Genomic DNA, 16,826 nt, shown 5'->3' with positions numbered 1-16,826 from the left:
CCCGTGCACACGATCCACCCCCCCAGTCAATCAATCAATCAGTCAGTCTTTGGAGAAGTCTACTCAAGTCCATTGCCCGTTTTTGAATTGGGTTATTTTTTGTTGGGTCGTAGGAGTTTGTATATATTCTGGGTATTAATCCCTTATCAGATACGTAATTTGCAAAAACTTTCTCCCATTCCTTGGGGTTGCCTTTTCACTGTGTAGATAGCATTGTTTGCACAAAAGTTATTAATTTTGATGAAGTCCAGTTTATTTGTTTGTTTTTGTTGCTTGTACTTGTGGTATCATATCCAAGAAATTCTTACCAAATCCGAAGTCATGAAGGTTTTCTCCTATGTTTTCTTCTAAGATTTTTATAGTTTTATCTCTTGCCTGTAGGTCTTTGAGCCATTTTAAGTTGATTTTTCTACATAGAATAAAACAAGGGTTCAATTTCATTATTTTACCTGTGGATATTCAGTTTTTCCAACACCATTTGCTGTAAGACTTCTTTCCCTACCTTCTTAACATCCTTATCAAAAATCAATTGACCAAAATACAATGATTTATTTGTGGACTGTCAGCTCTGTTCCATTGATCTATATATCTATCTTTATGCAGGTATCCCACTGTTTTGATTACTGTAGCATTGTGGTCAGTTTTGAAACCAGGAAGTGTGAGTCCTCTAACTTTGTTCTTTTTCAAGATTGTTTTGGCTATTCAGGGTCCCTTGAGATTCCATATGAATTTTATGGTGGGTTTTTTTTTTTTATTTCTGCAAAATAATTATTGGTTGTTTTGTTTAAATAGTTGAGTGCATTGACTCTCTGGGATGTATCACCATCTTAACAATATTGTCTTCTGATCCCACAAATGTGACCAGATTTCTCAGGTTTTCTTTAGCAACATTTTGTAATTCTCAGAGTACAAGTTTTACATTTCTCTTATTAAATTTATTTCTAAGTATTCTATTTTTTTTGATGCTGTGGTGAATGGAATTATTTTCTTAATTTTATTTTCAGATTATTCATTGCTAATGTATAGAAATACAGAGTTTTGTAATTGATCTTTTATTCTGCAACCTCGTTGAACTCTTTTTCTAGTGGTTTTCTTCTTTTATTTATTTATTTTTTTATTACGTAATCTCTATGCCCAATGTGGGGCTTGAACTCATGACCCCAAGATCAAGAGTTGCATGCTCTACCGATTGAGCCATCCAGGTGCCCCTCTAGTAGTTTTCTGATAGAATTCTAGTTCTAATAGTTTTGATGGATTCCTTAAAATTTTCTAAGTACAAGATCATGCCATCTACAAATAAAAATAGTTGTACTTCTTCCTTTCCAGTCTGAATTCCTTTTTTTTTTTTTCTTGCCTAATTGCTTTGCATTGAAGCAGTAGTAACAGTGTTGAATAGAAGTATAAGACTAGAAATCCTTGTCGTGTTCCAGATTTTAGGGGGAAAATATTCAGTCTTTCATTATTAAGTATGATATCAGCTGTGGATTTTTCATAAATACTGTAATTGAGATTTTATAGTAGATGTTTGTGATTCTTGAAATATTAGTTAATAGCTTCAAATTTGTTGGAAACATTTTAATTGTTTGATGTAACAAATGACAATAATACTTTTTGTTTACATAAATGTAAGACTTTTGTTTTTGCTGTATCGTAAGCTATGTAAAAGCAGTATCTGAACGATCGCTTCCCATTCTACTTTCACAATGAAACTCATTCTGTAATATTAAAATTTTTAAATGTTTTAATTCTTTAAGTGCATCATTATAGAAAAATTAGAAAAGATGCAGTAAGCCAAGAGATAAAACTTTCAGCCTTTAGTAGTTCCACCCTTCAGAGGTAACCCTGTTATGATTTGGCATATTTTGTATTTATTTGTGTGTATAATTTGTTAATTTTCATCATATTTATTGAGTAGCTACTTTGGATACTGGGGATACCATGCTGCATAGAACATTGTACTTGCCCTTGTGGAGGCTACAAATACTAAGTAAATAATTATAAAATACTTTTATACATAATATATAATTATATACATAATAGATAATAATTATATAATATGATTGAGATCTCCAGTTTTTTTACACAACATAAATTTGATCATGCTGCTTCCTTGCTCTTCAGTGGTTTTTTTATACTTTTAGAATGAAGGGCTAAATTCTTAATATGGCCTCTGAGCCCCCATATAGGTTGTCCTTCCCCTTTCTGTCTCCCTCTCTAGATTGATCTTACACCATTTCTTCTTGTTTTTCATGCTGTAGCACCACTGGCCTCATTTCAACACTGGTTAAGAATATGCTTCCTTCCAGCAAAGGCCCCTTGTACATACTGTTCTCATAGTCTGGAATGCTTCTGTACCACCCATTCATTTCATCTAGTCAGTGCCTACTCATTTATTTGCTCAAGTGTTACTTTCTCAAGGAGCTTTTCCTTACCAGTCCCCAGTCTAGCTCAGGTTCCTTTGCTGTGTATTTTTATAGAAGCCTATTTCTTATATTCAGAATGCCAGTTCAGTTTGAATATTCAGTGTCTGTCTCCCTCACTTGACTGCAAGGTTTATGAGAGCAGGAACCATGTCTATTTTTAAAATCACCAGCGCCTGGCTCAATAAGTACTTACTAAATGAATGAATGAATATATGTGCTATATATAGTTCTATTCCACATAATAAACTTAGGGATATAGAGGAGCATATATACTGTACTTGGTCCTATCTAAAACAATGTTGATTGAAAGATACACCATTTTTCTGTACCTGTAAGAAAGAATGCTGCCAATTAAACCATGAGAGTTATCAGTTGTAAGACATATCTTGATTTCAAAGATGTTAGTGTGAAAAAATGTTCCTCTTAGAATCAGCGAAATGTAGTGAGATTATTTAATTTGTAATCTGCTTTTCTACTTAGTATACTGTGAAATATCTTTATGTGTCAATAACTAAACTTCTACTTTGTCATTTTATTTTACTTATTTTGAGAGTGTGAGCGTGCACATGTGAGCAAGCAGGGTGGGGAAGGGAAGAGGAATAAAGGAGAGAGAGAGAATCTTAAGCAGGTGCCCCTCCAGTGCAGCTAGTCCCAACCCAGGACTCGATCTCAGGACCCTGAGATCATGACCTGAGCCAAAATCAAGAGTCCCAGCTGCCCCTGTACTCTCTTGTTTTAAATGTCTGGGTAGTATTTTATTGCACCAATTTTATTCTGGATTTTAAAAAATATTTCACCATTTTTGTACACAAAAGAAGTTCACATTTAAAATGTTCTGATCTACAGTAAATTTTTTTTTCTATTTTGTTAATGCTGTATTGGCTTCAATATGTGGCTCCCACAGATTCAAGAGTAATATCCTGCTGTTATCTGAAATTGTCTTGTGATAGCAGGCAGATTTGGCCTATAGGCCAGAGTTTGGTGACCTCTGCTTTACACTGTTAAAATATTGGTGAGGATCCCAAAGAGCCCTGTTTGTATAGCTTATATCTGTTAGTATATACTGCATTTGAAATTGAAACTGGGTGCACCTGGGTGGCTGTCGGTTAAGCATGGGACTCTTGATTTCAGCTCAGGTCATCATCTTAGGGTCATGAGATTGAGCCCTGCTTCAGGCTCCACAATTAGCATGGAGTCTGCTTGAGACTCTCTCTCTCTCTCCCCTTTACCCTCTGTCCCTTCTCTGGCTTACACACACACACACACACTCTCTCTCTCATTCAGAAGTAAGTAAGTAAGTAAATAAATAAATAAAATCTTTTAAAAAATAATAGAATAAAAGGTGTAATTTTTTTAAAAAAAGACATGGACTGAAGTTTTTAGGGGCAGAGGTGGGACGTAAGATTTATTTCCTTGCTTACAAGTTTCTCTCTAATTTCATCTTAAGTATAGCCATTCAAATATGGAAGAAGTGGTAAAAAAAAAATTGCCTCTTGTCTCACTCTCAGTAGTGGAGAGAAAAGCAAATCTCTTCTATTGCTTTCTTGGGTCATTATAATTGTGGAAGCAAATAAATGTTGAACAATAAAACTGGGAAATTTTCAAAACACAAGTATATACAAGCACAAGTTTCATTAGCCATCAGAGCAACGACATCATCACACATCTGCTCTGGAAATCTCTACTGTATACCCATATGGGAAGGAAAAAGGCAGAGTATTATTTTAAAAATAGTTTTTGCTTCATGGACTCCCTGAAAGGATCTTGGGGAGACCCCCAAGGGTCCCCAGACCAGACTTTGAGAACTGCTAGCTTAGTTCGTAGTAGGTATTCAGTAAATGTTGATTGAATGAATACAGTGCCTGCCCCCTAGTGATATAGAGATAGAGAAACTAAATTAAGTATTTAATTTTATGGTATGAGAGAGAAGCTCTATGGCAGTTTAGAGTAGGGAGCTAGAGTAGCCAAGGAAGAAAGAAGCTTATAAAAATGTTTTCCTGATCTTTTAAATTTGATAATGTGTCAACAAATGAGACCGAAAAACCCTTGGTGATCCATGAGATAGTTTGTTGGAAATTATTCTGTTCTGTCCTAAAAATCTCCTGAAGTTTTCTGAACTTTGTATCAGAGTCTACAAAAAAGCAAAAATGGTTACACACAAAATTTTCAAAACTGAGTTTTCCTTGTAAATAACAGATACAGTAACATGGAAATAACTGAATAAATATTTAGGAATTACCTGTGAGTGGGTTAACATATATATATGTATTTACAGATAAATTTCATTTGTATTGATTTGGCTAGAGCTAATAATGTCTTAGTGTAAAAGTTTTTAATATTTTCCCTTTTCACTCCAAATCAATGTTTTAATGGTTTTGATGTTTCAGATTCGTTACATTTCACAAACACAAGGCCTGCCCGCCGAATATCTTCTCAGTGCTGGGACGAAAACAACCAGGTTTTTCAACAGAGATCCTAATTTGGGGTATCCGCTGTGGAGGCTTAAGGTCTGTCTCCCCTACTACATTACCCATACTCCTCACTCCCAACTTTTTAGTTATTAAATTCTTGAAGTGGAGGAGGGAAAGGGGGGGATGGTGGCAATGTATGTTTGCCGGAAGGAATACTTGGAAAAATTATTTCATTGTACCCATTTGACCTGATCCTTAGCTAAAAAAATAAACTAAACAGCATTCGGTTGTCCGAGGTTTTTTTGTATATTTGAACCAGCAGCTGAGACGAGGGTATGGAGAGTAGTGCTCTCCATTAAGTCATAGGAAGAACTAGAGTGACTTAGCAATGACTGTTCTATAAAGAATTCTCAATAAATATGAGAAAACAACATAATTTTCTAACTCCCCATGTTAAGGCCTTACATGTTTTCATGAAACAAATGCCTGTTTTTTACTTTTTTACTTCTGAGCCTACTCTTTTAACTTGAGAGATCTCTGACTAATGTGAGTAACCTTGTGAATCTGCCCCGAGCCTGTTTAATAGTTAGCGTTTGAAATATCATTTTATTTGAAAGTAGCTTTAAGAGAAAAATGGTAATGTCCCTCTTACGTGACATCCTTCAGGAACTGTGCTACATCATTGTGTCCACATTTAATTTAGCACTATTAAAAGGGTGGTCAGATATCCAGATCCCATCCATCCACCAGATTTTCTGGTTATTAAATTACTTTCATGTTTGCCATCTCTGATTGTCAAGGTGACGACACTTGTTTCTTTGTATTTTGGCTTTAGAACAAAATGTGAAAATAACATACAGATGGAATTTTTTTTAATCTATATTTTATAGACACCGGAAGAACATGAATTGGAGACTGGAATCAAATCAAAAGAAGCTCGAAAGTACATTTTTAATTGTTTAGATGACATGGCTCAGGTGAGTATAGAAAGTTTCAGGAAGCCAGATATTTACATATCTCTTAATCAGAGACACACTTCCATTGTTTAGTTATATTAAAAATAGATTCAATCTGTTATCTTCTAGTATGTTTTCATTTTTAAGAGAAAAAAGTTCATTAATATTTTGCCATGTATTAAAACAACATTTGAATCCTAACCAAGGATACTTTTAGAATTATGTGTTTTTCCCTTGCTTTTGCTTAACTGGCCTTGTTGCCTATCAGTATTTTGAAGTACTATTTTTGAAGATTTCTTTCCTGTCCATTTTCTCTGCTAAATAAATACGTAAGAGCTAACATTAATTGAGCACATATTATGTTCCAGACTCTGTTTAAACAGTTTATACTTATGTCATTTAATCTTTTCAACAATAGAAATTTTTATATTTAAATAATAATAATTGCTTTCACATGTTTGTCCAAATTTTGAATAAAAAGACTTCATTCAGCTTTATTCTACCAGCACACTCTACCAAATTGAAGATGTTACTTAGCATAAGAAGAGCTTCCACTTGTGAAAATGCTTTTTCTGTAATATAAAGAATTTCCTCAGGTTTTTTTCTTTAGATCTATTATCTATCTCTCTATCTATCTGTTTATCTGCTGTGCATGTGCTTAGTATCAGCATTAAAGGTTAAGTCATGAAGTATAATATTTCTAAATTTTCCTTGGAAGGTGAATATGTCCACAGACTTGGAGGGAACGGATATGTTGGCAGAGAAGGCGGATCGAAGAGAATACATTGATCTATTAAAAAAAATGCTAACCATTGATGCAGATAAGAGAGTTACTCCTCTGAAAACTCTTAACCATCAGTTTGTGACAATGACCCACCTTCTGGATTTTCCACACAGCAATCAGTGAGTACGGTCAGGGGCATTTGCCGTGATGAGGTCCTGTGTTGTTACCATCTTATAGCTAGACAGAATGATCACATGAGCAGCAGCCGTGGTACTTGCACATTTGGCTCACTGATGCTTTCCTTTCTCATTGAAAAATCATGAGATTAAAAATAAGATGTATGTTTTCTCTCTTTATGGTTATAAAAACTCTTGATTCATTTTATCTAAATATACTTGGGGAAAAATGTTGATCCGTATTCATCTTGAGTTTTTTGTTATCTGTTGAAATCTCCGCATTCATTTTACTGAATCTTTAATCTCTTTTTTCAGTGTTAAGTCCTGTTTTCAGAACATGGAGATCTGCAAGCGGAGGGTTCACATGTATGATACAGTGAGTCAGATCAAGAGTCCCTTCACTACTCACGTTGCCCCAAATACAAGCACAAATCTAACCATGAGCTTCAGCAACCAGCTTAATACAGTGCACAATCAGGTATTCAGTAAATGATTTTGGAAACTCAAACCTAAGAGCGGTAGAAACTAGTAAGAGTACAGGTTGAGATAAAGAAACCAGTCTTTGTTTTGGTGATCTTGTTGCTTCTTACAAATTTCCTGCATGGCAAAAGTGATGGAAGACCTGTGGACTGATGATACTTACCGGTCATGTGCTGCCGAAAACTAAATACAAAGGCCTAATCCAGGCCCTGATAGTCTTCGCATAGTCCCAGAATCAGACCATAGCTGTTATACTACTTAACTGCTCTTAGTTGTACTTTGTACTGACTTTAGCCACTAACTTCCTCTGTTGGAGAGATTTTATATGTCTCATTACATGTGTTGAAGGGTGTTTCCAGTAATTTTTTTCTCTACTGTACATTAGACCCTCAGAACTTATTCATCTCGTAACTGCAAGTTTGTACCTTTTGATTACCTTCACCCATTTTCTCTCCCACCTGCTGCCCTGTCCTAGCAATCACCAGTCTACTCACTGTTTCTAGGAGTTCAGTTTGGTGTTTCCGATAATTAACTTTAAGAGTAGTTTTGCATTTGTTTGCCAAACGGTGATATTTACATTTGTTATTGAAGATGTGAGCTTCCTAATTTCTTAGCTAGGTCTACTTTTAAAGTGAGATTTGGTGGTAGCTCACATCCAGCAACTTTTTTGCACAGAAAGAAGAGATGAGGGTTTATCTGAGGCTGTCCTCAGTCAGTAAAGGACTGTTCTTTATTCTGTGTTTTCTTATTCAACCTTATAGTATACCTTAAATTTAGAGATTGGGAAAATTTCTTAAGTAGAGAGTTATTTCAGGGACAGTTACTACTACATTTTAAAACTTTAAGTTTTTCTGGGTGGATTCTGCATGTGTAAAAATACTGTTATTTCCGCTTTATACCAGTGTATAACTATAATCCTTTTGTTTTTAGGCCAGTCTTTCCCTGGCTAATTCAGATGTCTCACTACTAAACTACCAGTCGGCTTTGTACCCATCATCTGCAGCACCAGTTCCTGGAGTCGCCCAGCAGGGCGTGTCCTTGCAGCCCGGAACCACCCAAATTTGCACTCAGACTGATCCGTTCCAACAAACATTTATAGTATGTCCACCTGCTTTTCAGAGTAAGTGGAGAAACTCCTGTATCAAATGGTATCATATCAGACCTACAGAACTTGCTTTAGGCAGTGCCTTAGTAGGTATCTAGTTGTTTAGTTTTGATATCTGACAAGTTTAAACTCTGTCTCTGAGTATGAGGATAACTGAAATTAACAAAGTGATTTACGCTTTTTACATTGGTTATTTATCCAGTTATGATACTGTCTTACACATTATGAGAGTTCAGTTAACATTTTCTTATTTGAACTTCCGTGATACCAATTTCTTGCCCACTGAGACCTTGTACCAATGTCCTATATCTTGTTTAAGTATGTATCTCTCAGTATGCAGAAATACTAAGCTTGAAGAAATTTGTTGTAAACAGAAATTCCATATTGAATCTTAACTTCCTTTATCATTCCATTATTAAATAAAATTAGCATTCCAAATAAAAGGTAATTTTATTCTAAAATATAAAAATTACTCTTAAGAATATGGAAATCTCATGAGTTACATTCAGAAATAAAGATTATTATTTATTGAACTGAAAAATTCTACCAGCTGAGGTACTTGTATTTGGAGTGCATTAGATTATCTTCTTCAGCTTATGAATCATATTGTTCCTGCAAACTCCTCTATCAACAGAGGAACAGAATAGCTGAAGAAGGAGGCTCTGACCCCATGTGTTGCAATAAGATTTAAATTTTCACATTTCCATCCTTCCTCATTTTTTTCATTGTTGTTATGTAATTCAGTCTGTTCAGTTCCTTTTTTTCTGAAATATGGGAAATGTGTTTATTGATATGGCGAGCCATTTAAAAGGTTAAATTATTTTAAGGATATTTTCTGACAACACACTTGACTTTCCCAACAGAAAGTCATTGTCACTACCCTGTGGTAATAAACCAGGATTCAGGCTTGTCATAGCACTTTACAATAGAAGCAGGTAGCATTTTTATCTTTTTACTTCAGTTACTTATTGACTGTGACTCTCTTGTTTGTTTGGTTTCTGACAGAGTCGGAGCAAGCAGAAGGAAAAGAGGGGCTAGGGGAGACTGAGAGATTACCGGGAGGACAGGAGAGCGATAGCGATGTAAACCAGGGAGAAACCACAGGGAGAGCGGAGGAGCAGATTCCAAACCCGTAAATGCAAATTTAGCCTAACTTACCAAATTATTTTCTGTGTATGCTACATAATAGTAAATTCTATACTTTGGGTTGTCCTATGTTGAGTGATTCTTCTACTGAATTTAGCATACTAGCCACCCTCCTCCCCCTCACCTTTTCCAAAGTGAGTCTCACGGGAACAGTTTTCAGATGTGGGACTCTGAAGTCTGCTGCTTCTCAGATGATATTTACGAGATGAGGCAGAACTTTTTAGTTCCCTTAATAAAACAAAACGTAGACTCAATGTAGAGGGGAAAAGTGATGTAACTCCTTTTGCTATAATTAGGTAAGTATAAGTTTTGGAAATTTTTTTCTATTTAGGATGTCTGAATGACCTGAGGAACTAGAGCAAATTAGAAATTTCCAAACAAAAGGGAGTTTTTAAGTTAAGGTAATGAGGATGAAAATAGCTAATATATATTACTACATGCCAGATAATGTTCTGACTCTTTGTACATGTATTAATTCATCCTCAACAAACAACCCTAGGACGTGGGTGATGTCATTATGCCCAGTGTCATTATGTCCCATTATAGATGAGAAAATTGAACCCGATTCTCTCATCTGCCCAAAGTCTTAATAACCAGTTAGTGTAGAACTGGGATTTGAACCCAGGCAGTGGGGTTTTGAAATATGCTGTACCACCTCCTAGTATTTAAACTCCGCTGTAAAGAGTTGTCAGGTGTTTTGCCAGCCACAGCCGTATGCTGGTGTCTGCCCAGCAGTCCTCTATTCCAGGTTGCCTCCTTTTCTTTCACCATCTGCTTTTTTACAAGCTACTAAGAGGAAAATTGACCCTCATCAATTAGAGTGCTTTCCATACTTCGCTGTTTTTTTTTATTTAACGGGTTGCATTCAACAAAAACAAAAATCAAAACTTGAATCATTTCTTAGTTCAGGGTGCAGGGAGAACCTTCCAAAAGTGTTGCCTTTTGTTAATTCTTTGTTTCCACTTGTAGTTTCCTGAAGAAGCAAGTTTTAAACTAGTTTAACTGCTGTGGCTTAGCCTAAATTACCAAAGCAATCTAATGCTATTTAGTTACATTTGTAGGTCAGTACTATAAATATTACTTTCTGTACTATTCCAGTTGACCAAAATTTCTTGCTCAGTGGTAACTATTATTTTGTAATTTTGTCCCCTTTTACTTCATTATCCTGGAAGTTACAGGTGAACTTCTATTACGAACACTTCTTCCTAAATTTTACGGGCCTTTGCCCTTTGTTCATGCCCATTTCTAGGAGGCTATTACAGTAATGTTGTCTTGTAGTTGGCCATGTGTCCGGGGAATTTAGACAAGAATTTTGATGTTGCTTAGCTATCTTGTTAGATAGCATTGCCTTATGAAGAAGAATGACTGGCAGATTTTTAAAGATCTGGATATCTGGATTTGTTACCTTTTATTTTTATATAAGTAGCACTTTTTTTAAAAAGTTATTATTAGAGTGTTTTAATTCTGATTTTACTAGTCTCTCTTACTTGGTGTATTTCTAGATTGTGTTTTCCAGTATGACATTCTGACTGCTAAAATACTTGTAAATCACTGAAATGGAAAATTGGAAGACTTGCTGAAAACCACAGTATTAGAGTTTAGGAGTTATGCTTATTTGGTATCTCTGTAGTAATATTAAGAGAAATTAGTTGGTGATAGCTTAGAAAGTGTCACTGAAGAAATATTCTAATTAAAATAAAATGTCTGTGTCCCCACTTAACAAAACTGCAGGCATGAGTGAATTAGAGAAACTTCTGTAAGTAGATAATAGAAACTTAAATTCTCCACCTTGAAGATTCTGACAGGGCAGGTTTAAAAGAAAGCTTTGAAGTCTCTCTTCTCAACTCTTGGCAAGAGAGAGAACTATCTTGAGCCCCTCTTTTCCCCAGAATAAGAAATTCCCTTTTGTAGGAAACATTCATTTAGTATCTGTGCCCAGAGCAAGGCAACAAAAAATTCTTGATTTTCTTAGCTGTGCATTAGTTGTAAAAGAGTCTTATTAGAAAGCTGTCAGTGGCCAAGGCAGATTCCTAAAATAAGTAGAAAAAAAGTGTTTCTGTAAACCAAAATATCTACTTTTTAAGTATTTTTATCCTGGGATATAATTTCTTCAGTTCACATACTAGTTAAAAATAAAATGTGTAACTAATTTGTGAATTTTTTGAGGAGTAGGGTAAAACATCTTGATTTCTGCAAGGGTAACTTAGATGATAAATGATAATTTTTTTCTTAACTAAGAGTCATAATTAACCAAAAGTTTTAATTATTTTAAGTCTTTGCTTTTAATAGATTACGTGTAAACAATATAAGTTCCCCCCCCAATGGATTAAAAGGTGAATGTAACTTTATAGGTTTTTTGTTAGTTTGCTTTTGCATATGCTGTTAATGGGAATAGGATGGGAGTTATGTTTTAAGTGTTGTAGTATAAAAAAAAATATTTTTAAGTCCCTTAAACCATCCCTCCTTATATCAAACATCTTCCCATGAGTTTAACCTGAAAGATCAAACCAGTCTCCCTTTCCTTAACTCCCTAGACCTCTATGAAACTCCTTTGTCTTAGATGTCTCGAACTAACCTGGGTGGTGGGTTATTTGAACAGAAAAGCCAAAAAAACCCCAAACGAACTGCAGACCTAGCAGAGCCACTTAACTGTGATGTTGTTCTCTGCAGCTGGACTACAAGCAACAACAAAGCATTCTGGATTCCCTGTGAGGATGGATAACGCCGTGCCGCTCGTGCCCCAGGCGCCGGCTGCCCAGCCGCTGCAGATCCAGTCCGGCGTTCTTACGCAGGTAAAAGCCACAGCAGCTGGGATACTCGGTATTGCTGAAGCGCTACTGAGATGCAGATATTTTGTCCCAGAAGATGGTATTGGCTTTGACTATAAGATCTTTCTTAGTTATGATTCAGTGGACTTAGAAGGAAGCATCTATAGTGGAATGATTGCTCATTCCTAACACTACCACAGCTCTTGACAGTATCTTCCTTAGACTTACGGGGATAAATACCCAGACCTCAAGAAATTGTGTTTTGAGTAAATTTACTCAGACTTTGTGGGACGTAGTTCATTTTTTATACACATGTAACGACATTTTGATTCTAAAGATAAAGTGATCCCCTTTTTTCCCTTTAGTGTCCCCTTTGCTCACTCTTTCAGAATGACATCATGGCAGAGAGGCTGGATCATATCAGGATGCCTCTTCAAGTATTACATTCCTTCACTCTGTGTGTTTAACTAAGCTGTAGAAAGCCTTAAAACTTTCTACCTGCCACGGGACATGCAACTAAGATGGGCAAGAAAATGATGAAAGACTCATAAAAGCAACAGATACTGTATTTTCAATTCTGTGTGTAAATGTTTGTGGCCCATGACACAGAGGAAATTTGGAAGTCCAAACTCTTCTTTTGTGAGTAGGAAGAAGAGGAATTCTTAATATGTGCCTTTGTTAACTGAGTTTTGTAAAACCGATCCTCTGAATCTGGCCCGAGAAGGATTCCTATACTTGATTGCTTTAGGCTCTTGACATTTGACCTAGTGGGCTGATGCCGTGCGGAGTTGAAGGGGAAAGTTGTGCTTGTACATGCATTTTAGGTGATACGAAATCACTGCTTGTTGGTAATATCTTGGGGGGAATGAGAACCCTTCTGAATCCAGATAACCTGCCTCCGTGTTTGTTTCACTCACCTGCCTGATCTACGTTGCAGGGAAGCTGTACACCACTAATGGTAGCAACTCTCCACCCTCAAGTAGCCACCATCACACCGCAGTATGCGGTGCCCTTTACTCTGAGCTGCGCAGCCGGCCGGCCGGCGCTGGTTGAACAGACTGCCGCTGTACTGGTAATTCCCCTCACTTGATTGTGTTACTAACGGAGTTTCTTTGGTTTCTTTCTTTTTATTTTTTCCTGTTCGTTTTTGTTCCGTTTTCTTCTGGTTTTCTCATTTTTCAAAAAAAAAAAAATTTGTTTTTAACTTAGTCTTTGCAGAGGGCATGGAAGCATGTGCCATCTTGTGGCTGTGTTCTTGCTACATCTTTAATGTCTCATTGTTTTCCTCCCCAACATTTGCTGAAGCACTGTTTGACTCTGATATTCAGTGTGGCTCCGTAAGGAGCCAGATCCCTTTATTCTTCTTTGCCAGCCTAGTGTGATAAAAGCTCTTGGTGTAGCCTCAGAAGAGCTTCAACACTGTATCTGCTTTCTGCCCTTTTACCCTCTGATCCTTGAGAATAAAGGAAATGGCCTTTAATTTGGCTCTGCTGCAGGTATCCGGATGGCTAAAATTTGAACTCCTTGGCAAGTTAGCTTCCTTCTTTATTTGCTATTTTAAGCTTCTAAAATTTTTGTGCATGTAGAAATGTTTAAGATGCTCTTAATTTATTGCTTTATCAGTTGATATTAACTTTTCTTCTATGAACATATGAAGATAACTCTCTTTGCCACTCATGATCAGTGACAGCTTATATCTTCCATTTAAAGATGTTCCCTTTAGAATCTTTTTAGATCATATTTCATTTGTTGGTTGAGATTAAACGTGAACTCATTTTTAGGGGTTTATGAAGTAAAAATTAATGACTTTACAAATAGGTCTTTATACAGAGATGAAAATATGGCTGAAAACCTTTATGCAAATACAATACCTTTGTTACTAAAAGTCCTGGGGAAAAGTAGAATACAGCAGCAAATATAATAGTATGGGGCTTAGAGATAGGAAAAACAAATAGGACCTCAAGGTGTATTTCAGGATTTGTACCCTTCAGAGTGGTCTTTGGATATGTTTTGGTTTATTTGGGGGAGTTAGAATTGTTTACTGGACATCCAGCATTTCATTATTTGAAATTTAAAATTAGGTAAGCATTTGAAAACCTTATTGAATACTGATATCTACATCTTTTGGAAGGGGCTTTTAAATTTGCTTTGTTGTTTCTCAAGCACTCATGTGAGTGTAAACACTTCCAGAAACATACTTTGGCTGTTGGAATTTGTTTGGTTTTTAGTTTAAAAGCCTTTGTCACCTCCAGGTTAATTATATCAGGAGCATAAAACCTGAGTGCAAGGGAGTCAGATATATTTCCAATTTGATTGATCCAAGCCACTGGTTTTAACTTGCTCACCTATAGTTTTGAGAATGTTAGTTGATACTTCTCCTTTGCTGCTTCTCTTAAGTTTGCACTAGTCATTTGCTAAGCTTTGCATATTTTTGTTCTTTCTCTGTCAAAACAGTTCGTCGCTTGGAACGCCAGATTTCTGCCTCACGTTGGAATGTTATTTCTTGCTCTGTATTAAACTACATGCTTTGTCTTGTGCAGGTGTTGGCTTATGGAAAGACGCATGGTGTGACTTAACATACTTCTCTTATTTTTTGTTTTGTTTTATTTTGTTTTAAATTCTGCTTATGGTAGCAGACGTGTTTGCAGTTTCTCTGCTTTGAAGGCTTCTTGTTTGGAACCAGTATTTGTAACAAGTGGATCTGTTACTTGCAGAAATATTTTTAAAACAGTGTGTTGATGGCCTTGCAGTTTGAAATTCAAGAAAGAACCATATGTACCCAAGCATTGTAGGTGATTGTACTGTAGAATTTAAGTTTAAAAAGGAAACTTTCAAATCTGTTCTCATTTTTTCAGAAAATGCCAGAATTTCTGTAAGAAGTTCAGAAAACATTTGTTGCTGTCTATTGCAAGTGCTTGTTAAAAACTAGAAGTGATGTATTTTCTTGTAGTGATCAGTTTATATGTTGAAGTATGTTTCTATAAATGATACGTTAAACATATTTTAGGTAACTATTAAAAACAAAATATGGTGTCCCCTGCATCTATTTTGAAAATATTTTACTTACTGGCTTATTTAATTCTATCACATGGCTATATGTGATGAAGTTAGCTTTCTCTTGCTGGCACATGCTTGTTTGCCAGAGGATTTTGGCCTTTGGTCATCCACATCTGGCTCCATGTTCCAAGTTCTACCCTTTTAAAAAGGCACAATTCTCCCCTTTGTTTTATGGGTTGAATTGACCTGATGTCTTAACTGATTGGCACTTAAATTTAAAATTCCTATTTTTAATCTCAAGGGAGCTGTCTTAACTCTTTCTGGGTGTATTTTTAGAATCGTTGCAAAAATGACACTCCATCATTTAACCAGAGCTTACCTCTGAACTTTTCAGACTCTTTGACTGCAGTATAATAGAGAAACTCTTAACCACAGGGATCTTCTTTTCTTTAATACCCTGGTGGCACTGTCACAGAGGTGGCCAAGAGAAAGCAGCATGTTCTCTTTCCCTTTTCATAAGACTTGTAACTTTGAGCCCCTCTGACTTTTCTTTTTTGATCTCTGCAAGTTAACAATCTACAAGCAACTTCTTTTAAGATACGAATTTTTCTATCATCTAAAAAACAAAAGAAAAAGCCAAGAATGAGTCAAGTCTGGATATTTTTTGTGTGTGTTTCCTTACAGCAGGCTTGGCCTGGAGGAACCCAACAAATTCTCCTGCCTTCAACTTGGCAACAGTTGCCTGGGGTAGCTCTGCACAACTCTGTCCAGCCCACAGCAGTGATTCCAGAGGCCATGGGCAGTGGCCAGCAGCTCACAGACTGGAGGCAAGTACCCCGTGTTCCTCTCTGGGAGATTTGCAAGGGCAGATCCCTTAGGGTAGGAGTGTTTGATGATTTGGTCAGACTGGGAAGAAAATAAAGGAAAGGAGAGATGTGTCTCTCTTTCAGATTCTTTAAGAAAAGAACCCTTATCAGGCTAAAAGATGGAGTAATGGGACAACTTGGAGCATAGGAAAACAATAGGTTCCGAGAGATCAGGAATCATTTACTTCCGATTTAAAGAAAGTCTTATGCAATTAGAAACCATGCAGTGAAAACCTGTAGCCTTGTAATCCAGGTGCCCGATTTAAGAAAAAAAAAAAACGCAGCTCTATTTGGTTGTTTTAATTGCTTTTAATACCTGTTTGGTCCTAATTTCCCAGTGGTTTAGGCATTCAGTCTTCTGTGTCTTTCTGTTGGTCCAGGAATGCCCACTCTCATGGCAACCAGTACAGCACTATCATGCAGCAGCCCTCCTTGCTGACTAACCATGTGACACTGGCCACTGCTCAGCCCCTGAATGTTGGTGTTGCCCATGTCGTCAGACAACAACAATCCAGTTCTCTCCCTTCAAAGAAGAATAAGCAGTCTGCTCCCGTCTCTTCTAAGTAAGTTCCTGTTAGAGCTGGTAGTTAAAACTGCCGGTTTGAGAGAGATGTCGCCAGCATTTAAAGTGCTATGGTATAGATCCTTTTGGTGTGAGGCAGCGAATGGCTGCTGAATTAAGGAGGAGCTAACCTTTCCACTTGGGCACGCCTACCAAGTGAGTCCTGGTTATGCAAATCCTTTCTCTCTGCTGCCACTTTGAATCCAGGCCAT

General features: G+C 36.5%; 1 protein-coding gene across 1 annotated transcript in view; it reads left to right on the top strand.

Moving 5' to 3' along the window:
• HIPK1 (homeodomain interacting protein kinase 1) overlaps positions 1-16,826 on the top strand; it is a 50,083-nt gene that overhangs the window by 23,302 nt on the left and 9,955 nt on the right. The window contains exons 4-13 of the mRNA XM_040626721.1: positions 4,811-4,930; positions 5,725-5,811; positions 6,509-6,693; positions 7,006-7,175; positions 7,646-7,680; positions 8,101-8,290; positions 12,092-12,213; positions 13,127-13,261; positions 15,871-16,013; positions 16,433-16,615. Coding sequence (XP_040482655.1) covers positions 4,811-4,930; positions 5,725-5,811; positions 6,509-6,693; positions 7,006-7,175; positions 7,646-7,680; positions 8,101-8,290; positions 12,092-12,213; positions 13,127-13,261; positions 15,871-16,013; positions 16,433-16,615 — 1,370 coding nt within the window. The remainder of the gene's footprint in view (positions 1-4,810; positions 4,931-5,724; positions 5,812-6,508; positions 6,694-7,005; positions 7,176-7,645; positions 7,681-8,100; positions 8,291-12,091; positions 12,214-13,126; positions 13,262-15,870; positions 16,014-16,432; positions 16,616-16,826) is intronic.

Source organism: Ursus maritimus, unplaced genomic scaffold (assembly GCF_017311325.1).
Source record: "Ursus maritimus isolate PB19 unplaced genomic scaffold, ASM1731132v1 scaffold_12, whole genome shotgun sequence".
NCBI classification, from domain to species: domain Eukaryota; kingdom Metazoa; phylum Chordata; class Mammalia; order Carnivora; family Ursidae; genus Ursus; species Ursus maritimus.
This window is presented reverse-complemented; position numbering and strand designations above follow the sequence as displayed.